Raw genomic sequence first — 25,112 nt, forward strand, 5'->3', positions numbered from 1 at the left:
ATAAAACAAGAACAAACTTATTATACGCTCCAACTCACCCGTAATCCACTCTCTGATTTGATGTCCATAATAGTCAGGACAGTTTCATACAAAATAGCATTTCCTACATTTTTACTCGTCTCTGTGTTTGTCGCAACCTAGAACGCACAAGCAATAAAGAAACAAACAAAAATAAATACATAAAACACAGCTTTAAAATCTAAACTTCATGTGATCTTGAAATTAGATGAACAGAAATGTTTTACCTGCGCAAGAATGTCATTCATAGCCTCGCTAGAGTCATCGTCGCCCTTTCCTAGAATTCTCAGTAGCCTCAGTATTCGCACCTAAAACAAATCCGTGCAGTTTAGTGCATACACAAGAAGAAAAGGACTCTGTATAAAACGTTAAATAATAGTAATATTACATGTTAGACATGAATCATTTTGTGAAAACCACTACATGAATAAGCTAAACAGGTGGTACATTAGGAGTCATCTTTTAAAAGGCACTTAGTAACTTTTTAGTCTAGAAATTCAGACTGGTCTCTGGTGTGTGTGTGTGTGTGTGTGTGTATATACAAACAAAAGAAAAAAAAACACATTCGCTGTTTTTTTGCCCGGCAGCTTAAATAAAGCGAATTTATTTTTCTTTCTAATGTGACCTCATACAAGAACAGTCCTTGACCCGGCTCTGCTGTTCTTTAGATGGGCGTGGCTCAGCAGTAGCTCATTTACATAAACACTGAAGCATGTTTTAAAAAGGAATAAACAAATGCGTTATCTGATCTGGAGCATTCACACACACAATTTGGTTCAAGCCCGAGCTCCACCAGGTTGCCCTTGATCAAGGCCCTTAAACACCATCTGCACTAGATCAGGATAAAGTGCATGTGACAAATAAAGACTTAACTTAAAATATGGGACCTTCATTGGATTGAACAGCAATGTTACAGTGTTATAAAAAAATTGCAAGTATTTAAAAATATCATGTCTACCATAAATTTATCAGAATTTTCCAAGTAGAAATCAACATGAAATTTTACAAAGTATAAACTGAACAGAGTTAGTTCCAACCGAGCAGTCTGATCGGACGAGAGTCATTCCACAAGTGGTGATAATAGACATAGTATGATCGTTACACCTCACAGTGTTGTTACTATCTGTATGAGTGGGCGTGTCCCAGGTGTTGTCCAGTGGTTAATGATACTAACTGTGGGTCTCAGCGTGGGTGAGAGTAGGTCTGTACAGTCCGCAGTACTGAGAGAGCAGCTGCCTGACAAAACCCACATTCAGCACTTTCAGCAAGAACACACATCTGATAACGTTATGTTGTCTTAAACAACACGCTGTCTCTGCAGTAATCGCTTCTAAGACATTCCGAATCACCCTTGAACTGTCTGTGTCCTTTTATTTTACGGCTACAAAGCTAACCAGCTCAAACACAAGACTGAGTTCCAAATCCCTCTCTAATACCTGATCAAGGGCACTACTTGGTGTGCGACAAGGAAATGTAGAAAACAGTTTATTCTTTTCACCAATTGGCTACACAGTACCGGTAAGAATTTAAAACTACTTTCACACCTGTTAATTACACTCCGCCAGTTGCGGTAAGTTAGTTCCACCAGTAATATTTAGCAGTACAGCACTCCTTCTTGTGCTATATTGCTTACTTTAACCATATCGCTACACACATCATGTGCATCATATTTGTTTGCTTACAAAATATCAGGAAAGCTGTAAATGAAAGAAAATCCTTACTTTTATAAGTAAGCCTACCAACAACAAACAGCTCATCAAAAAAGTTTATGTTTAAAGCTAAGAAGAGAGAAGTTGTCTTGCTTTCAGAATACATGCATGTCTGATCTGCTATATTTGCGATATTCGGCTTTTCATCCGGCTTGAATAATCTCCAATCGCTGTGCTACATCCCAGAACAGATGTGGCTCTGCAGGTACACTTTCCCTTTGCTTGCCACACACAACGTGAACAGATTTAATCATGAATACTTATATATATATATATATATATATATATATATTATATATATATATATATATATATATATATATATACACATTTTTTTTTTTTTTTAAGCCACATACTATTGTAATACTGTCTCAAAAAAAAAAAAAAGGTACTTTTCCAAAATGTGACACTGGAGTGTAATAAAAGCATGACGTACTTTACAAAGCAATATCGATCGACTTTTGTTATGCCCTGGCTCAGGGAGTGGGTAAAAGCCAGAAAGAAAAGAGGGTGGGGCTTACCTGCAGGAAAGGATCGCTGATCCCAGACACGTCGTGCTCAGGAGAGTATCCGGACATGATGAGGTTCTTCAGGATTCGCACTAGTTGGGGAACCAGCTAGAAAATAAAACGCCAGGTGGGAAAACAATAAACCGACAAAATGCACAAATAACAGACTGAAAGGCTATAAGTACAGGGTTTGTAAATAAATTATACATAAAGACAAAAAAAAAAAAAAAAAAAAAAAAGAACAACAAGAGGGGGTGGGGTGGGGAGGAGCAACCATAAACACAATGAAGGTGAAAAAATCATCTTGGAATAATCTGATTTTCTCAGCACATTCGGTTAGAAGCGGGTCGAATGAATGCATCGGTCATGATTACAGAATCAACAAGTATTACTACGAAACTTACCTGGTCTGAATGAACAGCAAAAATTAGCGGTGGGTTTATATTTAAATCCAAGGATTAGTTTTTGATAAAAAAAAATAAAAGATTAATTTAAAATTTGTGCTCAAGGACAAATAACTGAATGAATGACCGTTATTTATTAGTCTAAATGGTGGAACACTGGACCACGGATTATACACAGCTCTGTGATGACATTCAAGACCAAAATCATAAATAACGGGAAAGACGACAAGGAGAACGCATTTAAAATAAAACCAAAACAAAACTATTAAAAAAAATAATAAATAATAAAAAATCAATCATAGTGCACTACATCTACAGTGAGCACAAGTGAAGTGAGATTCTTTAAGAGCATGCACCAGCTATGAAACCAGAACGTCGTCTTACCTTCTCATTCTAACACAATGCAGGAATTGTAACGAAGACAAATGACAGAAAAATATGAAGGAGATGTTAGGGTCGGGGAACTGGAAGAGAGCGTTAACTTTCAAAGAAGAGCTTAAAAATAAATAAATAAATGTTACGATCATGAGTAATGAGAGAGATATAAATAGAGAGAGATAGAGAGAGAGAGATAGAGATAGAGAGGGGCGGGCCGTGCCGGTGAGGCAGAAGAGTAGTAGGTACACCGAGAAAAAAAAAAGAAAAGAAAAAAAAGACGCCCTATAAAGGAACCAGCGCTCTGTCGAGTAAATATATATACACATCAATTAATGCAGAGCAAGAATCAAGAGGAAAAAAAAAAGTTCCTATAACGACGAGCGTAAAAAAAGAAAAAAAAAGTATAATAAATAAATAAATAAATAAAATGAGCCGATCATTCCAGTTATTTGTTAAAACCCAGAAGAAGAGGATAAAGACCTACCTTTCTGAAGTGAGTGAGCATATCGGGACTTCGTTCGCACATCTCGGTGAGTAAAACGACAGACGTGTGGAGAACACCTGACCATAAGACAAAACAAAAAATTGTTTACATTTTTTCTTTTTACAAAAATATAATCTTTGGCTTTGATAAAAATAAAAACTTAATTTTGTGCCTTTTTATTTATATATATACAAACACACCTAAAGGATTATTAGGAACACCATACTAATACAGTGTTTGACCCCCTTTCGCCTTCAGAACTGCCTTAATTCTACGTGGTATTGATTCAAAAAGGTGCTGAACGCATTCTTTAGAAATGTTGGCCCATATTGATAGGATAGCATCTTGCAGTTGATGGAGATTTGTGGGATGCACATCCAGGGCACGAAGCTCCCGTTCCACCACATCCCAAAGATGCTCTATTGGGTTGAGATCTGGTGACTGTGGGGGCCATTTTGTGACATAATGCATTATCCTGCTGAAATAAGCCATCAGAGGCACTAAGGGGCCCAAAGTGTGCCAAGAAAACATCCCCCACACCATTACACCACCACCACCACCCTGCACAGTGGGAACAAGGCATGATGGATCCATGTTCTCATTCTGTTTACACCAAATTCTGGCTCTACCATTTGAATGTCTTAACAGAAATTGAGACTTAACAGACCAGGCAACATTTTTTCAACTGTCCAATTTTGGTGAGCTTGTGCAAATTGTAGCCTCTTTTTCCTATTTGTAGTGGAGATGAGTGGTACCTGGTGGGGTCTTCTGCTGTTGTAGCCTATCCGCCTCAAGGTTGTGCGTGTTGTGGCTTCACAAATGCTTTGCAGCCTACCTCGGTTGTAACGAGTGGTTATTTGAGTCAAAGTTGCTCTTCTATTAGCTTGAATCAGTCGGCCCATTCTCCTCTGACCTCTAGCATCAACAAGGCATTTTTTCACCCACAGGACTGCCGCATACTGGATGTTTTTCCCTTTTCACACCATTCTTTGTAAACCCTAGAAATGGTTGTGCATGAAAATCCCAGTAACTGAGCAGATTGTGAAATACTCAGAGCGGCCCGTGTGGCACCAACAACCATGCCACGCTCAAATTTGCTTAAATCACCTTTCTTTCCCATTCTGACATTCAGTTTGGAGTTCAGGAGATTGTCTTGACCAGGACCACACCCCTAAATGCATTGAAGCAACTGCTATGTGATTGATTGATTAGATAATTGCCTTAATGAGAAATTGAACAGGTGTTCCTAATAATCCTTGAGGTGAGTGTATATTATACACATACACACATTCTGGCACCAACTTAAGAACACTCGACATATCAGGCACGACTGATTTGTTCCCGAGTCCAAGCAGACTTGCTCAGGGTCCCTAAGTGTGGAACGATTGTGTTCTTACTAATCCAAATGAACCAGACTTTGAGGTAAAGTGTATTTAGAAACAATCTCTATAAATAAAACAAACACTAACTACCTGGCTCTGACATGACTGCAACTAAATAAAAAAAATAAAAAATAAATCAATAATAATATAAATAAACAAACACACACAATGGAGACAACATTCTTTTCTACCTACATACATTTCAAGCACTACCGCCTCACACGTTACCAAAGAGACAATGCTGTCAATCATGATGCAATCTGACACGCCTACATGGTTAATAATTGTTGCCTGGGGATTAAACAATTGCAGGAGAAGATATTTTTTTACTTACTTGTATAAATAAGTTGCAAAATACATGGTGAATCCCGGGAGTGGAGCTTTCATCATTTCCTTAATAATTTTAACGACTAACTGTTATAAAGAAATAAAAAGCAGTAATCTAATCTAATGAACCGTTAACAAGCACTGCTACACACAGCTAATTGTCAAAAAGGTACTGCAGGTTGGCCTCGAAAATGTGTTTCAAATAAATGACAAAAAATATCAATTTGGTATTTAAGTTTGAAATTACTAACAATATTTGTGATTGTACACACAAAAAAAATCAAAACTAATCAAAGTTAATATTCTTAAATGATTTTAGTCTCCTGTGTTAATCAAATGTTGTGATCTTAATATAGGTTTTGATGGATTTAAATGTAAACATGTCTCAGATGTCCAAGATGCTCATGAAATAAATAATTAATACTTAATTTCATCAATTAAAATGGTTAAATGATTATGATTAACCTTTTTTGTTTCACTGATCTCCCACAAAACAAAGTAAATTTAATGCTAATACATTTTCTCTGTCTTTGGTAATTGATACATGAATAAAGATTAGTTTTAGTGAAACTAATACTGCGAATCATATATAAATAATAGTATGAGTTCTAGTACTTTAGAGCTGCATTGAGAAACTGAGCAACTGCCCATGCGGGATTGTGTGATCTGGCAACCCTGACAGGCACGAACTGAGCACACAAGAGAACGCTTAAGGTGAACAAACATAGAATTCGTGAGTACAGGAAAGTTTCAGCAAAAATACCAATGTGGACATACAAATAAAACTGTACTAAATTTACCAATTAATAAATGTGTGCCAAACACGAGGGAAAGGTCCATTCCACCAGTTACTACTCGGGCTGTCACTAACAAAGACTATTCTGCATTGGTCATATAATAATGGGGAAAAAAAAACCTTAAGTTTAAACTAAATAAACAATAATAAAATAAAACCAAAATGCACGCTATTAAACGTTTCTTACCGTGATTCTTCTCGCTCAGCAGGTTCTTCGTTGCCGGTAGAAACATCTCCATAAGCTCTGGAACCTTCCGTATGACGTGAACCGCGCATAGTGCTGCCTGCGTAAAGCGAAGTGTCTCGTTTAAATCCAAATAACAATCCTGATCGAGTCCACATGAAACAGTGACAAGGTTTAAAATGTTACCTTTTTCCTCAAGTAGGAATTTGACGTTTTGAGGAGCTTCTCCACTTCCCCCGCCAGGTCACGACACATTTCTGATGAACCCATACAGCCGAGAGTGCATAAGGCCAGTCCCTGGACGTACTGTGTACTATGATTTAGATCGCTGCAAACAGATTAAAAACAGGTTTAAAAAACGGTCAGACAAAGAGCGCGGACGCGGCGTGCGGTTCACTTCCTGTCTGTCGCTTACTTCTTAATGCAGTTGGTCATTAGTAAATGGACGTCCTGCCTCTCATCCAGCAGCAGCATGGCCCCCAGGTATCCTATTCTCTTGTCAGTGAACTTCTGTGACGCAATCAGCTTCAGACATTCCAGCTGGAAAAGTGAAAAACCTTTTGCAACATTCAGACGTTCTAAGCCATGTAGCGATAAAGATCATTTAACAATTATTTTTTATTGAACAATTGTCATACATAAACATATCAAAAGCAACTAATAAAATGTATTATCAGTTAACGGTTTTAAAGATTAGATTTTTATTTTATTTTTTACTTTACCTGCCCGAAATGTGCCGGATACCCCAACATGTGCATATACAGCAGCTTCGCCACGTTTCTACAGCGGTAAGTGTTGTCTTCTTCTCTGAAGGATGATCTAATCGCTGCACATTCTTTCTGGATCATCTCTCGCTCCTCGGCCTGGGTCCGAGCCGTCCGGATGGTCCGGATCAGCTCCCTCAGTCTGATCGGAGCTGGCATCCTCTGCAATCAGACGCATAACAGTGGGAAAAGTTCAGCATTTATACACAGACTATAGCTGCAAAGAAATTCAAGCTTTAAAGTGCAACATCAAGGACGGGTGCAAATCCGTTAAAAGACGTGTTGGGGCCACACAAGCTCTATTCTAACCAGGAACCTATCATAATAGCTATCGAATGTAATGACTTGATGAAATGATCTTCCAGCATGTGATGAACATAGCGACCTGTTTTGCTAACCTTAATGAATTAAGAGCGGCAAAACACCTTTCTATAACGCTTCTTCATGTCCTCATACATTAACACTTCACTCTCTATACATTAACTCTGGCTTACATTAAGTGAAACTATGTGTTGGTCATTTCACAAAAAAAAAACTTAATCACAAGAAAAAAATAAAACACTAGTTTTTAGGTTATTCAAAGGTTAGTTACAGCCATTATTTTGCTAGGGTGTTTGCACACTTTGCATGCACAGTCATATCATAAATAACTATTATTCTACTCGTTATTTGGTGCCGCTTTTGCCGCCAGCGCTTTTGGCATACCGCAGGTGTTCTCCCACACATGCAGTATTTTTGCCAAGTCTATTTGCCCAGCTTGTAAAAAATCGGACCGGGAGTCATTCTCGTGATTCTCTTGCGCCAGTGCTCCTGTACACGAGTGACACCAGCCGGCTGCAGCTGACAAGAAAAAGAAGGAAAAAAAAGATGAAAAAAAATCTGTTTAAGGGCTACGTGCACATGTTTGACATGTTTGTACACTAAAGAGTGTTTAATTATTATTATTTTTTTTTTTACTTAGTCTTACTTTTCACAGGGAGGGTTAGTAGGTCAGATCTCTGAAATGTGAAATTAATAGGAATATCAACTAAATCAAAATATCATGTTAAAGGTCATGCATATGTGTTGTTTGTTGTGTGTAGTAGACCACTTCTGCGCTGGCGGTTAAATGCCGGCCTGCTCCGATGGCTACCACCGCAATTTCAGACCTGTGGGAAACGCCGTCTTGCAAATTTGGTACGTCAGTTCATATCCCTTGTTGCACTTGTGTAAAAATATCCCTTTAGTCGTTTCCCCCCCCCCCCATACTGTTGCTCATCAACATTTCACAATAGTGCGGTCACTCGCTCTGCTAGGTGCAATACCGGGTAGACCGATGGTTGCGGGACTACAGAGTTTTAACTTTTATTTTAACCACGATATTAAAAATTAAATTGCTGCCGGTTTTTCAGGTTTCCCAGAAAGCGGGTCATCGCTCTTAATTGGAGATCTACAAGAGAATTTTTTTTCTTGTGGTTGACAGGGAGTTTACAGAAATCGAGCTATAAGAGACAAACAACAACTTCCGGTAATTATAAAAATAACCGAGTTATATGCTCTCGCACATTATGTATGTATGGGCCACGCCCTTGTCTTCTCCAGCATCAGTGACACGGGTGACAGTGATCTATTTAGGAGACAAAACAAAAAAAATAATAAACTGCGTCTATATCTGACAAGGTCGATGCTTATAAATATTTAGCTTTAAGGTACAAAAGCTTAATACAGGCAATAAATCACCTGCGCGAACCATAAACTCTGTAAAAATCCAATCTGTCTATTCTGTACACTTGTATCTGACCACAATGATGCACCTTTTAGACTTGGGAGTAAAATAGAAGCTGCAGCGCCGTGCTTATAACCGTAGGATGTGTTCACTGGAAACTAGGGAGGTATTGAGCAACAGATGTGATTAATGAACAAGAGAAGAAAGAGAAGGGGCGTGGTCAGGCCATCAAGCTGGATGAAAATAGACATTATATAGTACAATTATAAAAATAATAATGTACAAAAGTCTATCCATTAAGGAAAACAGGAAGAGGAATCTGACTTTCTTTGTTGTATTAAGTATGACACGACACATTGTTAGCAACGAATCGACATGTGAAATTCCATTCCCTCTTCACAAACCTTCAAAGCCAAGCGCTAAGGTTTCAGTGCACTGGAGTCTGATTAAAAATTAAACGAGCACACGAGCAGCGCTAAGATTACACTCCACACTCGGCTGGAAGCCTGAATGACATCAATGACCTGCTTCGTCTCCGTATGAACCTCCTGTGCAGAGACGAGCACGAGTTCAACATCACTCACCATACTGTACTATAAACAGTATGTGCACATGCATGCATGTGGGTGAACCCCTGATCAGGGACGAATACGGAATGCAATGCTCAGGGGTCTATACAGAACTCTAAATATAAATAAGAGAAAGGAGGACACAGAAGGCTGGAGAGGATGGTAAACATCCTAAAAGTCTAGAATCAGCGTGTTTAAGCCGACGTCATGCAAGAGGAGCAGGAATTTTTTTTAATTTTTTTTTTTATACAATGCAGCGTTGACTCAATGGATCAGCATATGCCGAATCTGTGAACTTCTTTTGGCTCAGATTGTATTATTAGTTATATGAATCCTTTTTACCGCGTCAAGTACCGTTGTCGAACTCCAGGATGTTCATCTCCATTTACGCCATCCGGCTCAAGAATCAGAACATATGGGAAAACCTATTTGTGAATATCAAATATAACAGACTTGAGCCTTAAATCCTGGTCGACTTTTGAGAGTTGCGATTTTCGCTTCGAAACAACAGCAGTACAAGTTTTTCCGTATGAAATTTAAAACTACTTAAAGTATATATAAAAAAAACACAGAACTGCTGCAAAAGGTGTTTAAAGGTGACAATCTTTTCGGCCAATTTTCCGCTCCACACTCCAGTCCAATAGGTGGTGGTACTGCACTCATCTGGCAATTGCAGAAGATGCAAGTTTTCTATTTTATGCAAAAACTTTAGATTCAGACTGCACGATTAGTACTACTACCAATAACAAAAACAAATCCCCTCTCTCTCTTCCTCATTTTACGGCGTTCCAATATCATCGACTGTATGGTCCAGGTGGAACAGGTTCAACTAGGCTGTAAAGCGAGATCATATTGTATTTACTGTTAACAGCCTGGGTGGCCATTTTGATGACATTTAAGCATTTGGCAGACGCTCTTATCCAGAGCGATTTAGATTTTTATCTTATTATACATCTGAGCAGTTGTGGGTTAGGGGCCTTGCTCAAGGGCCCAACAGTGGAACCTTGGTGGTTGTGAGGTTTGAACCTGGGATCTTCCCAGTCCAATGCCTTAACCACTGAGCTACCCCTGGCCCCACCACATGACATCATATGCTGAACTCGAAGATAAGAACTCACAGACTTTCCAAAAAAGGGTTTGTGTGTTAAGGAAGGACTTTTTTTTCTCTTTATCTGAAGTTTATTTACGTCACTGTGGATTAATATCAAATTTCAAATCGCTTACAACTAGGGCTGTAGCTATCGATATATATTCTAGTTAGCAAAAATGCAATCGATTAATAAAAAAAAGGACTTTTGCTTAATTAAAACAGCAATGTAAAAGATATAAAAGAAACAAAGATTAATTAATTTTCTTTTTAGTAAAATCTACTTCTAATTTTTTTAGGATATACATGCTTCCCTTGGGTAACATCATTAAAAGACAAGGAATTAGTTTCCACTGTTATGCTGATGATACCCAGTTATACATCTCAACAAAACCAGACGAAATACCCAAGTTGTCTAGACTAACCAAGTGTGTCCAAGATATAAAAGATTGGATGACCGATAACCTTCTTTTACTAAATTCAGATAAGATATTCAGAGATATTACCTATTGGTCCAAAAACCAGCACTCAACAGCTTTCACAATTCAGCTTGCATTTAGAAGGAAGTACTGTTACTACCAGCTCAACAGTGAAAGACCTGGGTGTAATATTAGACAGTAACTTGTCCTTTAAAAATAATATCTCCAATATCACAAAAACAGCCTTTTTCCACCTTGGAAATATTGCCAAGCTTAGGAGCATCTTATCCGTATCTGATGCAGAAAAGCTGCTTCATGCAATCATGACCTCCAGACTGGACTATTGTAATGCATTACTAGGTGGTTGTCCTGCATCCTCAATAAACAATCTACAGTTAGTCCCAAATGCAGCCGCCAGGGTTCTCACTAGATCCAGAAAATATGATCATATAACCCCAATATCATCGTTCCTGCACTGGCTACCTGTTCAGTTAGAATTAATTACAAAATAGTATTACTTACATACGAGACTTTAAATGGTTTAGCTCCCACATACCTAACCAGTCTTCTCATACGCTACAATCCACTACGTTCCTTAAGATCACAAAATTCTGGACTTCTGGTAGTTCACAGAATATCAAATTCTACAAAAGGGGGTGGAGCCTTTTCATATTTAGCTCCAAAGCTTATGAATAGTCTTCGAGACAGTGTTCGGGACTCAGACACAGTAGACTCTACTGTAGACGCAGCTCTTTAATCTGGCATACACATAATTCATCCATGTGCTGAACTGGACTTCATGTTAATTTAAATAACTTCTGTTATATTGAACTTTCACCTGCATAACACACATGATGTTATATAATTTCTATCCGTTATCACCCAGATGAGGATGGGTTCCCTGTTGAGTCTGGTTCCTCTCAAGGTTTCTTCCTTTTGTCGTTTTTCCTTGTTCCTTTTCTCATTATTATCTAGACACTTTTCTCACACATATACACTTGCATAAATTTTTGTGAAGCTCCTTCGAGACAATGAACATTGCTAAAAGCACTACGTAAATAAAATTTTATTGAATATGCATACAGCATTTAAAAATAAACATTGTTATTATTCACAATACAATGAATAACTTAAAAGTTGACTGAGATTAATTAAGTGCATTACAGTGCCATACATTCTTATTTTAAAGCCTTTTCTTAGATGCAAAAACTAAAAAAGGCATTTCAAATGACCAAGTACCAAAAAAACTAAGGCACACATTAAAATAAATAATTATACAAAAACACTAAGTTGTGCAACTTAACTTTTAGAACTGAAAGTTTTAAAATCTACAGCTCAGGCATAACATAAGCCTTTACTGACAATTCCTGTTGTTTTCTCTTGCTGGTTTATTCTTCTCTTGGCTCACTGATATTTTTATCGCTCCCTTCTATTTCGTAGCCTGCAACAGAACGCTCTTTCAAATCAATACACAGTTAACTGTTTGCGTCTCCTTCCGCTTTGTGGGTGATGTAAGCGCTTTTTCTTCGTTGGTGTTTACTGGCAGGGCTTGCATTAGGAAGCGCACTGTGTCACGCCAAACAAATAATTGCCCAAAAACATAACGCAAGCTTCTAAAATTTATTAAAAGAAGCTTCGACGCAGAAAGTTTTGCCGCGACCATTTTTTGTAATCGAATTACTCAAGGAATCGTTTCAGCCCTACTTACAACTGTCTGCAAGTTACCATGGCGATTCCCTTTCGATCATCCTGATCGGACACGCCCACCCGCTGTTCTGATCAGGCATGTAATAGACACTTTTCTAGCTTTTCAAAAGCATCAAAATGTAACTGATGATATAAATTATATAAAATTTTTAGATCTCCAGACTTCTTGGGACTTTAAAAAAACAACATTACTTTGACCTGGAATGACCTTGATCACAACGGCTGTGAGATTTAATCTAATCTAAGCCCCTCCATGCCTAGAAAGGTGTCTTCTTCAAGATCCCACGGAGGTGCCAAAAGTTTAAAACCTAGGAGTTTGTTCCCGCCGCCTACGTCCATGCGAGCTTTTCACGGCTTGTCGTCGGAGATAAACTCTGCACTCTTTCTGCGAGCACGCAGCACGTAATTAAGCTGCTACAGCTGGAGAGGGGAAAACTACTGTGATTACTCGCTGAACAAAAGACGTTTTCGCATCGTGCTGCCTCTCAGAAAAAAGCAGCATCGCTTAACCGATGCTGGAGAAGAAAACTCATGCAAATCGTTAGCATCTCTCGTACGTCACGCATCGCTCATCATCTAAGACTTCTTCATGCCGCAGAGAAAAGGTGACACCGAGGTGTAATGATTTCTGTAGGAAAAATCAAAAGCTGTCTCGATCACACAACAACCTGTAAGCAATGCTTATACAAGAAATGACAGGAAACGTTTTGATGCTCGGATGCTGGAGGAAACAATTAAAAAAAATTTCAGTAACCTTGAGGTTATCAATTGTTCACCCTTGGTCTAGAAGAAGTGCGCCAGCCAGAATGACCGAAGTGAACACATGGATCATGAAAAATTATTGTATCATCTGTCTGCAGTTCAGCGAATATTTTAAATCTGAGTCAAGAATCATCTCGGGTTAGCGGACTTCTCTAAGAGACTGCACAATCATGTTTTTTTTTGGATCAACTGTTCAACTAAAGAAAGCTTATCGTTCCAAGAGCTAGCTATAACGGCTCGTCACGGTAACTTAGGAAGGAAAGAAATTGTCAACTTTTACCATTACAATTTTTTTTTTTTAATCTAAATGGCAAACTAATAACCACAAGCTGTCTACTACACTAGTTTCACACCAATCTATCGGACAAGCTGATGATAAACACATGCTTCTTTCAAGGCACAAAGATTCAATCTACTAAAGGGGTGAATCAGATTTAGACTGTCGTTTCAATTCTAATACACTTTGGGAAACACTATGTAACTTGTGTTGTCGTTTGTTTAGATGCCACATCTCGTATAAGGCCATGTCCTGTTATCATGTGCTCCACACTCCAGTCCAGTAGGTGGCAGTATCATCCAGTAGGTGGCACAAACAGCACAAACTCTAAAAAAGCAACAAGATATTAATACTGCCTTAAGTCTAAACTGAGGAGCATATAAGTACATGACCACAGGTCTCTGCTGCTAAAAACTTTTCGTCTCCGCACCCTAAATGCAATTACAATGCAAGTCATTGGGGCCAAATTCTAGAACCCTCAAAAATGTGTTCCAATGATTAAGTGAGACTTAAATAAAGGTTCTGTCGTCACACCGAGCTAAACCAAGGTGGTATCTTTTAAATTTATACTGCATATAGTACAAACTAAGCTTTTTTTCCCCCCTTTGCCTGGAATTAGGTGTATGGATAACCAGATCTATCCGTATACAGTGGAACCTCTGTCGCGATTCTGTCGCGAAAGTGCCGGTTAAATTTGTTTTTTTTTTTTTACAGCAGTGATTCCGTTAGTATGGAAGTATTGGCCGGGCTCTCTCAGGGGGGAGGGATGAGAGGTACTCGCGCTCCCACATTAATCATGGCTCTACAGCCAATCAGGGGTGTCTATGAGCTTGCGCATGCGGAAGGAGCGGCTAGCGCTTTCCTCCGAGTGTGCTACTCCGCCCCTAATGGTGCGTGAGCAAGCAGTTCGAAAAGATGCGGTTAGCTGGCGTCACACGGTTCGGAGGAAACACGGGATAATCTTCGGCCCTCCCGGCTGGGTGCTAGTAGTAGCTTTAATGTGGGAGCCCCCTAGTAACGTGGAGGAATTGGCCACACTAAATTAGGGAGAAAATTGGAAAAACTTATTTTTATTTTGGGCTGTTGAATGAATAATTTATTATGGAAAATTAAGTTTGGTTTATGAGTGTTTTGGAATAAGAGCCCACTTCTGGAACGAATTATGCTCGTAATCCAAGGTTCCACTGTATATATTTAAGACATATCTACCTCTTAAATGAATAAGCAGTAAAAGGTAACTTTTTTCCCTTTCCCCATTTGTCATAGCAAGTGCTAATCTGGCCCGTCATCTGAGAGGAAACGCACATAAGTGGATTATTTAAAATTCCTGTAGTGTTGCCAATATGCTTTCTAACAAAAAATGTTCTCAAACCTCTTTAATCTCTGTGGTATGAGGCAGGTCCAGGTCAAAGGACATCCATAATTTAAAAAAGGAAAAATCTGGTCAGTTATCTGCTCAGTTAAATTGAATTGGTTTAATCAGGACTAATAGATAAACATGTTTATATAAACATTAAAGAAATAAACCTGTTCTTAGACATTTTTTAACACTGAGCAACTACACGATGGATGAATGATTAACTCTTTACAGCATGAACACCTGACATGACACGTGGGGGGGGGGGATGCTACCAAGAACATCTGACTCCAAAGAATTCAGATTACTGATTAAGTGCATTCCGGAAAAGTCTGAGGGAGTGAGAGAGAGTGAGATGTGTATACACTGACTTCCCCTAATGAATGAGTTGCTTAGAAATTATTTAACGTTTACTACCACGGCGTTATCGTAAGCCGGTAACTCAAACGGCCGCACCCTTGCATTGCGTGTCCGATTTGCTAAGCGGCTTTCTCTGAAGACTTTAAATTTAATAATATATTTTTTTAATCTAAATGAGATGTGAACTTCTCCAGAGTCCAGAGTTTTTAGTAACACCTCTGTGCATGTAGTAACCTTGCCACCACTTGATCTGATTTTAATTAGAAAAAAACAACAAAAAACAGCAATGCGAGAGAACACAAAAGGTGGATTTAGGTGACGACTGGTGGCTGAAAATGATAAGGACGACCTCCTGCTTAAGTGTACAAAGTCTTACACTCGCAGCACACTTGCTGCGAAACCACCCACACCAAATACAAAACGTTTTACATGAGACAGATTGTGACAGAAATTGACATCACTTAATTATTCACATTTAAACTTTCTTTATATTAACCAATGAACAGCACAACCCACCCTCCCATTCACCTGAGCTTAGTTCCTTTCTCATTCCTCAATAGGATTAACCAACCAGTCTAAGGTGAGAGGGGGGAAAAAAGAAAGCAAGGAAGGGGAGGAAGATCCTAGCAACCGAGTGACAGAAAAAAAATATATATACACAACAAAAGACTCCCAGAGGAATCCTGGAAAGACATACTGCACTGAGGAAACCCTGGAGAGAACTTTAATTAAAGCCAACCAGCAAATCGCTAGTGCGGAGCGATACGACCTCATATCAATATCAAATCGAACAGTTGATATCAATTCTGTACAAAGTTTATACTGTACACATGTTCAATTATCAAAGCAGGACTGTTTTTTTTCCTCTCTTTTCCTGAGGTAAGACTTCTCCTTACTTCCATGTTGCATACAGGAGGGGGAGGAGTTATGCGATTACACACGCGGGAGTAGGCAAAGCAGTATAAGGCTACGTTGACATTAGCAGCAAGCAATGAGGCAAATCTAATTTTTTTTTTTTTTTTTTTTTTAGAAAAACCTGATTTTTTTCCTCAGCTGTCTGAACACACAAGTCTGATGTTTTTCAGATCAGATGAGAGTTACTTTCACAAGGAGGCCCTAGTTGTGACTTGAATGGCAAGAAAATACAACATAAAAAACTTGCATTCAATGTATGTAACTAGCAAGTTCTCGAACAAACTCATGATGAACTTTAAACCAGATGGTCCAATGTGCAAGTGTGCTGTTTTAAAGGACAAATACGTCCACATTAGAAAAAATTATTTAAAAAAATGTTTTTAAATCTGAATAACTGATGGCTTGGAATGTGAATGTAGCTGAAATGCTGCAGATTTTTTTAAATAGATTTTTTTGTATTTAAATTAATATGCCCACCACTTCCTCCCCCCCCCCCCCCTTTTTTTTTTTGATGCACACTAGGTTTATTTTTGATTAGCTGTCAATCCCAGCAAACCTCACACCTACCGAGACCACTTGCCAGGGACAAAAATACTTTGCGATCCTTAATTCACAGTTTTTTGGTGTTTATACCCTTCTATTTAAGCCAAAAACTTTTGGAAATTTTTATTACACCCTAGCTCTGACGTGTCAAATCATGAACTTGAGGCATAAAAGAAAGAAAGATGCAGAGTGACAGGCAGGATCAGAAAGACTGATGAGAGACGGATGCGAGACTCATAAATGAAACTATAAAAGAATAAAATGTGCTTCAAGACTGACTATCATGACAAGTTTGTTTGTGTGGCGTTAGGTCTGTGAACGATTTGTTAACATAGTGACTTATCTAGAAAGCCTGTGTTATCATTCCAGGCACTAACATGAAGTTAGTGAAATTAATTTGGTAAAGTATCGGTAAACTGACTGATCCAAAAATTTATCCTACAGGTGCCGCTTTACTTATTCGCAGATTGGCAGGCAGCACAGCATCCTTTGGAGCGGATTATTTGCTAAGCCTAGAATTGTAACAAAATAATTTACATAGGTATCATTGGACTCCTGGTGACTCCCGTCCCTACAAATTACAGACTTGATACGGCGCCCCCTACAGTGCAATATATAAGCGTAAAACGGAACAGGGTTAATCATCACTGATCAACACCTGATGAATTCTATTGGGCACGTGATGCTGTAACCAATCAGAAACAAGCTTGCACTTACAGTTAATGATGCGTTTTTGCACGTTGGGGTCTGTTTAACTAGGCAATATAATATCGATTTACAAACTGACATTACAATCACACATTAGAACCATTGTTATGCTTTATTCACTCTATTGTTGACAAATAGGCGAGTTAGCCTGAAATAACTACTTCCAAGATGGATGCAGCCTTGAATTCTTTACATTGTATTTCGAGGATAGGCACAATGGACAAGCAATCCATTAAATAAGACACACCCTTTTTTTTTTAAAGTGTCATCACGTCACCTGACAACTCGTTTCCAAAAGACATTCAGCAATTTCACAGGCCTTCCTTTTTTTAATCAGGAAACGGAGCATATTTCCCTCTGCAGGCTTGTAACACAGCAACAGAGAAGAGGACATTAATCAGAAACATGTCAGTCCACATTGAGAGAAGTTTTGCGCACGTCTTATGAACATATTTTTTTGGAAATAGACTGTGTGTGTAACTGGAGAGCTGACATTTCAGAGTGTCTGAGGTTTTTGAAACAAAAGGGCTTTCTAATCAAGAAGCGGAAAAAAACTAAAAGCAGGCATGTGTTGGTCTGGAGGTGGGATGCAAATATTCGCTATGCTGCATTCAAACACCACGAACAAACCCCTGGGTTGTAAATGACACAGAGTCATTACTTCCTGTCATTCATTTCCCATTTTTATGTTTTTTTTTTTTAAACATGACCTTGACATCCGAATACTGACATGCTTTTTCTTTTACTTTTTTTTTTTTTTTGCAATATTCGAAATAGCAAAAGTGTTATCGTAAAAAGCACGCCTGAATCACCTCCATCATATTGTGCGTGTCTAAATCGTGGCTTAAAAGAAGAAATAAAAAAACAAAAAAAGATTTTTAAATAAACATCATGTCAGGAATATTTAATGATGATAAAGAGGAATGACGTCACAAGGAATATGAGCTTGTGCATAGCCAATACTTTGATTCAAATTAAAAATACAAACAAGCCTGAGTACAAACCCAATCCTCATAACGGTATGAGGTGCAATTTCTTTTGCTAACTAAAAGAGGATTTACCGTGGAAGGATGGAAAGCGACTAATTATGTCGTGTCATAAAAGTGGCAGGAAATTTTGAGAATCTTCTGTGGACGCGACACTCGCATAGTGATTAGGATTAAAAAAAAATTTTTTTTAAAGAGGAGACGGGAGGAGCTCTGGACAGTCAATCAAGGAGCAGTGGTATACTTCTTAGCTCCGCCCACATTGTACCAAATTTTGCACGTGCTGAAAAGCATCACTGACTTACCAACCTTGTCCTTTCAAGCCCCATCTGAGTGATGTTATCTATTATCAAATTTTTGGGGTGTGACTTTTTTCCTTCTGGTGCAGGCGTAAGAGTCTGGACTCGATACCACAATCAACTATACGCCGTTCCTAATGCCCGATCAGTGACCAGCATTTTCGAGAATGACTAATCAACTATCATAACCTCTAAAACCATGTCCTAAAAACCCCTTACTCATTACCAACCACCAGCTTTCATCATCATTAACGTTCCACTGAAGCATCCTGTGTGACAGAGGCAAACCGTTTGTGAATTCTGGATTCAATGGATTTAGCAATCCCTAATGACACCCGTTGTTTGTTCCACACTTAGACATTTTTGTTCCACTGGTGATATTTACTCCAAAAGAAAGTGAGTTGGTTTTTGGTTCCGTAAAAACCTTCAGCTTTCTTCCTTCATCATGCCACACACTCGACATCACCGAGTGTTCAACATCTAGCAGCCGTTTGAACATTAACTTCCCCTGAACGTGCGTACAGCACAGCGTAATAGCTAGCGGGTATACAGAGTGTACAGTGGAGGCTCATGGGTAAGAGTGCATTAAATGCTTTAAAAATAAAAGTCCAGTAATCAAATTAGTAGAAAGTGTAAGCCGTCTAAGAAAAAAAACACACAAAAAAAAACAAGTTGTAACGACTTCCTGTCATTCAATTCCACTTCCACATGTCAGTGGGGGAACAACATGACGCAGGTGTTTCCAAAATGAGCAAGAATTTATATCAAGTCAGAGATGAAAACCAGCACATGTGATTATTCTTCTGCAAGACATTAGAGGTTGTGTGCATTCCACTAAGAACTAGTTCAACCCACTCCCACTCAGACTCAAAATCCCAGAATGCAACAGTAGGCACATGAATTGCTAACGATATACAACATGACAACATTCTGAGCAGTGTTAGTTGACAGTTCAAAAGCCGATCCCAAACATCATTTGATTTAAGCAGAGAGGAATAAAGGCAAGGTGGAATCTCAGGGCGCTACCACAAACAGGTCATTGAACAGCATTGTGGGTAATGAAGGAAGCAGTCAAAATAATTTTAACCTTAGGACTCTGTTGCAGGATAAACAGGTTGGATTAATTTTTCTAGATATTCTTTTGCAATATATTCTCCGTGTCACACACTTCCTATTCTGACTAGGTTCCCTGAACCTCCTAATACAACTGAAGTGTGTGTGTGTGTGTGAGAGAGAGAGAGAGAGAGAGAGGTAACCTGATCACCTTTTTAAAAAAAAAAAAAAGGGGAAAAAAAAGCTTCCTCTGGCTGAGTATCTTTCCCCCCCTTTAAATATGTCTCCTGACAAACACTTATAAGTACGACTTTACATCCTTTTTTCATTTCTCTCTCTGTTCAGGTAACTTATAATGCTAATAATAATAGTAATGACAATAATGATTATTACACTAACACTACCAACACCACCCATGACTTCATCAGGTTCTAAAGAGCTCAAACTGGAGTGTGTGTATTTATGCCAACACATTAAAACACTTCTTTAAATCACTTCACGGAGCGGCAAATGATGAACAACTTGGACAGCTGACTACCAAGAAGGCCTGGGTGGGTTTAAGGGTTTAACACAGGATTTAAACTAGTTCAGGAATGAAAACTACACCTTAACCTGATAAACTAGTAAAATTAATGCACTATTATTATTATTATTATTATTAATTTTGTTAAATTAACATTTGTTGTAAATCGCATCCCTAGGTATCTCTATCGTCCTTCTATCTATCTATCTATCTATCTATCTATCCAAGCTAGCTAGTTGTGAGGCAGGTTAGCACTAATAAAGCACACCTTTCTTTGATTTCTCTCTAACATCTCTGCTAACATCAGTTTTAACAAGGTATAATAAAGCTAATAATAATATCAATTATAACTATTACACTACTACTACTCCAACAACACAGAGACCCATGACTTCACCACCATCCAAAGCACAAACCAGAGTATATTTATTCATGACAACAACACAAAACACTTGTTTTCTTTCATTTAATGTAATTTAATTAGGCTTAATTAAAGACAAATAATAATATACCATTTTATGGAGTTGCAATGAAGAACAACTTGGCTGGCAGGATTAACTACCAAGAAGGCCTGGGTGGGTTTAAAGGTTTAACATAGAATTTTAAACTAGTTCAGGAGTAACAACAACACCCTAACTAGGTAAACTATTTAAATAAATGGATTATTATTATCATAAAGTGCCCTGGACACGCCTGAATTATCAAATCCCTAGGTATCTATCTATCTCTATGTATCTAAGCTAGCTAACTAGCTTAGCACTAATGAAACAAGCTCAGCGAGCTAGCAAGACTCTGAATGACAGCACAGGATTGACTATGCGGTTAAATTATACTGCTATGCTAGGCTAATTCTAAGCTAGCTGCCTTGCTAACGACCTAGCCTGCTTCACTTCCCGACCCCCTCCTCCTGCTCCTCCTGGTGTTATGCAGCTTGAACCTTTCAAAAACAGCCGGTTCACCACACCTAACTAGGCACAATCACGAGCTAACATGTTTATCCCGGTTTATTCACCGAAACAAGGCACTCACCAGCCGTAACGACACCAGAAATCAGGCGGAATCTCGGTCTCTACGCGGCGGCGGAGGAAGGAAAGGACCAGACATTCAAAATGGCGGCGGCGAGAGCGTCGGCACTTCTTCCCCGAGCGCGGAGGGATATACGTCACCCGAAAGCGCGAGCCGAAAACTTCGACCTAACATCCACCTGTCTCGTGCCCGAATCTATACCTGTTTTATAACCTCATAATCACAGTGCGATCACTATCCAGATAATTAGTAATTGATTTATTTTCAGTTTTTACTATTATTTCTATATGTGTCTTTATAGAGTACTCAAAGACAAACGATAAAATTCCGCTACGTGTCCATAAAACGCGGAAGATTACACATCACCGCCACTAGGGGGCTGTGCTACGGTCTGCGCCTCACCTCGTGGCAGGCAGTGATGACGTCACCCCGTCATGTTGTGGCACTTCTTTAGAGAGTCATTCATTAAAGGTGATCCAAAGCAAGCTCCTTTTATTTATTTTTTACTTTATTTTCTTATTCTTCTGATTTGAGGCAACTGTATAAAAATGTACAGTGTGTCAATGACTCGATAAAGTTAAAATAAAAAAAAATAAAAAAACAATTCGTTTTGTGTTGAAATCACATCAGCTTGCACAATCTTAAATCCGGTTGCACATTTTAGTGCAGTTTGTCTCCTAACAAAAGGTTTAACAGCTCATCATGTATACCGCTTTATGCTGTATACAGGGTCGCGGGGGCCTGGAGCCTATTCCATGAGTGATAGGGCACAAGGTGGGGTAGTGCACCCTGGACGGGGTGCCAATCCCTCACAGGCCACACACACACACACACATACACTAACATGCTCATTCACACACTATCGGCAATTCGGCAAAGCCAGTAAGCCTAATCTTTTCTAATCTTTGGACTGTGGGAGGAAACCAGAGTACCCAGAGGAAACCCTCCAAGAACATGCATGGGTAGAACATGCAAACTTCACGCACGCAGGGAATCAAACCCAGACCCTGGAGATGCAAGGCTACAGTGATAACCATTAAGCCACTGTGCCGCCGCAACCGTTATAACATGTCTATATATATATATATATAAATTTACAAAGAAAGGATAAAAAGTTTTCATGATTAAATTCTTTAAATACTATAAAACACATCCTGTACAGGGTCACAGGAAGCTTGAAGCCACATGAGATGGCATACACACTGGACAGAGTGCCAAGTCATTGCAGGGCACACACACACACACACACACACACACACTACAGGCAATCTTAGGAACTCAGTCTACTCTGCATGTCTTTGGACTGTAGGAGCCAAACACGGGGAGAACATGCAAACTCCACACACACCCAGAGCTAAAGTGGGAATTAAACCCCGACCCTAGAGGTGCGAGGCCACAGTGCTGCCAACCACAAAGTCAGCATACCACCTACATATCAATATACTTTCAATAACTGAAATGAAACTGATTGTATTTTGAGATGAATGTGATGCTAATTAGTCTTGATAAGTACAGCAAGGTTTTCAAGTGGGAAGGTGAGGAAGATGGTTAATAGCAAAGCATTACAGATGCAAAATGCAAAAAAATAGAAAATATGAAATAAAATGACGTGAAGAATCGCACCAGAATCAGCAGGTTCAAACACAGCTTCGTTCCCACAATCATCACCCTGCCAAACTCTCCACTCCACTCCACTAAACCCCTAAACCACTTACATCTCATAAGACCTGTAATACATTTCACAACTCTATTATTCTGTAAAAAAAAAAAAGTTCTCGTACATATGAGAGTGAGTCAAAAATTATCCACACTTTTGGCTGCAGAATCTATTTTAAACTTGTACAAAAAAAAATTTAAAATCCATATTTCTTTATGTAATCTCTTTGTTTTCCAAAACACTTTGTCCGTGTGTCAACAAGCTTTCGTATTGCCTCATTAAAAAATGTTTTATGCCGAGCTGCGAGCTGTGAATGCACCGCTGTCTTTACTTCTTCATCAGAAGTGAATCTTTGTTCACCACAGTTACACATGAACTGATGTAACATGTTCACACCTCCACAGCAGTGACCTTATAAATTGCACAATGCCAATATTTTCACTAATGTACATATACACTACTATTTGCACTTCTAGTTAAAAGAATGGCTTTATGTTCATGTCAGATCCGAAATCGCGAACAATGATATACGGCAAACTAAAAGGATTTTCCATTTATTAGACGTAGCATGTAAGTATGTGCCTTAACACCACTACTAGAAATACAGTAATACTAACTGCTAATAACACTTTCTATGACGCGTAAGCTGAAGTTAAGTGAAGGTTTCTGGGGCCGCAGGATTGTTTCTTTATCAGAAGTCCACGTGTCCTAAATCAACTTTAATTTTTCTGCAGCTATAATCGCTGAACTCTGAGGGAGGATTATCACAAATTGTTTCTAAATGTCAAAAGATCTTTTATAGTTTTTTTAACAACAGTGTCTGGAGTGGTTTAAAGTCTTTAGTGCTTTGTCTAAACCTTGACAAACTTGACGTGTAAGGAGGGTGTGGCTCTGAGAAGGTGCAGCGTGAATGCAAGCAGAAGGATGACGTGATGATGACGGAGGATCGAGACAGAAGGTGACATTTAGACAAACTCCAACTTTTTTAGGACCCGTACAGGGTTGCAGGGGGCCTGGAGTCTACCCCAGGGGGGGCCATTAGCCAGGGTACACCCTGGACCATGGACAGGGTGCCTATGCATTGCAGGGCACACAAGCACACACACTCATTCACACACTATGGGCAGTTTGGAAACACCAGTTAGCTTACCCTGTGGGAGGAAAGTTATTATATTTACCTGTAAACTTTATTTTATTTGAATTCAGATCCATGTAAGAATGACTAGATTATTTGTTGATTAATTGTCAGTCAAATATCATATCTGATTAAAACTGTTAGGTTTCAACCATAAACCTAGTTGTAACACTGTGATTCCGTGCGCCCTCTAGTGGCTGAATTAGAAAAAAAACACATTAAATATTTAAATATAATAACAAAATATAATTTATAGCTGAAGCACCAACCTATTGTCACTATGTGTGTCACACTGTGTATCATTTAGATGGAAAGATTGCTCAGAAGAAACGTGAAATAAATCACTTTGATGATAATGTGTTTTTATTTTCTAAGAGTATTTAGCTGTATTATTGTACACCTGATGTCTAACTGAATGAAGCGTTTATTACAGTTTATTACTAGTTAGATTTTATCTCTCAGAAAAAAATATTTACTGTATGTGAAGTTTAACGAAACATGTTTGTAGATTTGTGACTTAGTTTGCTCATTTTATCATGATGATGTTATTGTTGCTAAAATTAATGTTAAATGTCAAATTTAATCACATTTAACAGAACAAAGTCAATCCTAAAATAGCTGCAGCCACAGTAACAATATAAAAACAGGCAATAATTATAAAAAGAAAATTCAAATCCAAATAAAACAATTAATAACTTTAAGAAGTTCACCCTCATTGCATAAAATAAGCAAATAATACAATAAATAAAATAATAAATAAAAACAAATAAAAACGAGAGAGAAAAGAGTATGTCCTTAGGTTAGCTTAAAATAAGGGGTCTGAATATATACATGTATTAGGTTTTTCTTTTTCTTGGTGTTTGTTCACAACATAATACATATACATAACATACACACAATTATAATAATTGGCCTAATGATAATTATTATATTAATTATTATAATTAAATAATGAATTAATTATAACGACACAATTATAATCTTATCTAATACAAAACCATTATGCCTAATATTCATTCATTCATTGTTTCTACCGCTTTATCCTGTGCATAGGGACACGCAGAGGGGG

The 25,112-nt window shown here is 38.4% G+C and overlaps 1 protein-coding gene across 1 annotated transcript in view; it reads right to left on the reverse strand.

The window, feature by feature from the left end:
- The window catches only part of ap1g1 (adaptor related protein complex 1 subunit gamma 1), a 34,876-nt gene extending 13,528 nt beyond the window's left edge, over positions 1-21,348 (reverse strand). The window contains exons 1-9 of the mRNA XM_053513222.1: positions 21,255-21,348; positions 6,914-7,117; positions 6,607-6,731; positions 6,378-6,519; positions 6,195-6,291; positions 3,503-3,579; positions 2,249-2,344; positions 246-326; positions 39-137 (exon numbers count right to left, since the gene is read on the reverse strand). Of these exons, the coding sequence (XP_053369197.1) occupies positions 39-137; positions 246-326; positions 2,249-2,344; positions 3,503-3,579; positions 6,195-6,291; positions 6,378-6,519; positions 6,607-6,731; positions 6,914-7,114 (918 nt within the window). The 5' untranslated portion in view covers positions 7,115-7,117; positions 21,255-21,348. The remainder of the gene's footprint in view (positions 1-38; positions 138-245; positions 327-2,248; positions 2,345-3,502; positions 3,580-6,194; positions 6,292-6,377; positions 6,520-6,606; positions 6,732-6,913; positions 7,118-21,254) is intronic.
- Positions 21,349-25,112: the final 3,764 nt, after the last annotated feature.

Source organism: Clarias gariepinus, chromosome 15, assembly GCF_024256425.1.
Source record: "Clarias gariepinus isolate MV-2021 ecotype Netherlands chromosome 15, CGAR_prim_01v2, whole genome shotgun sequence".
NCBI classification, from domain to species: domain Eukaryota; kingdom Metazoa; phylum Chordata; class Actinopteri; order Siluriformes; family Clariidae; genus Clarias; species Clarias gariepinus.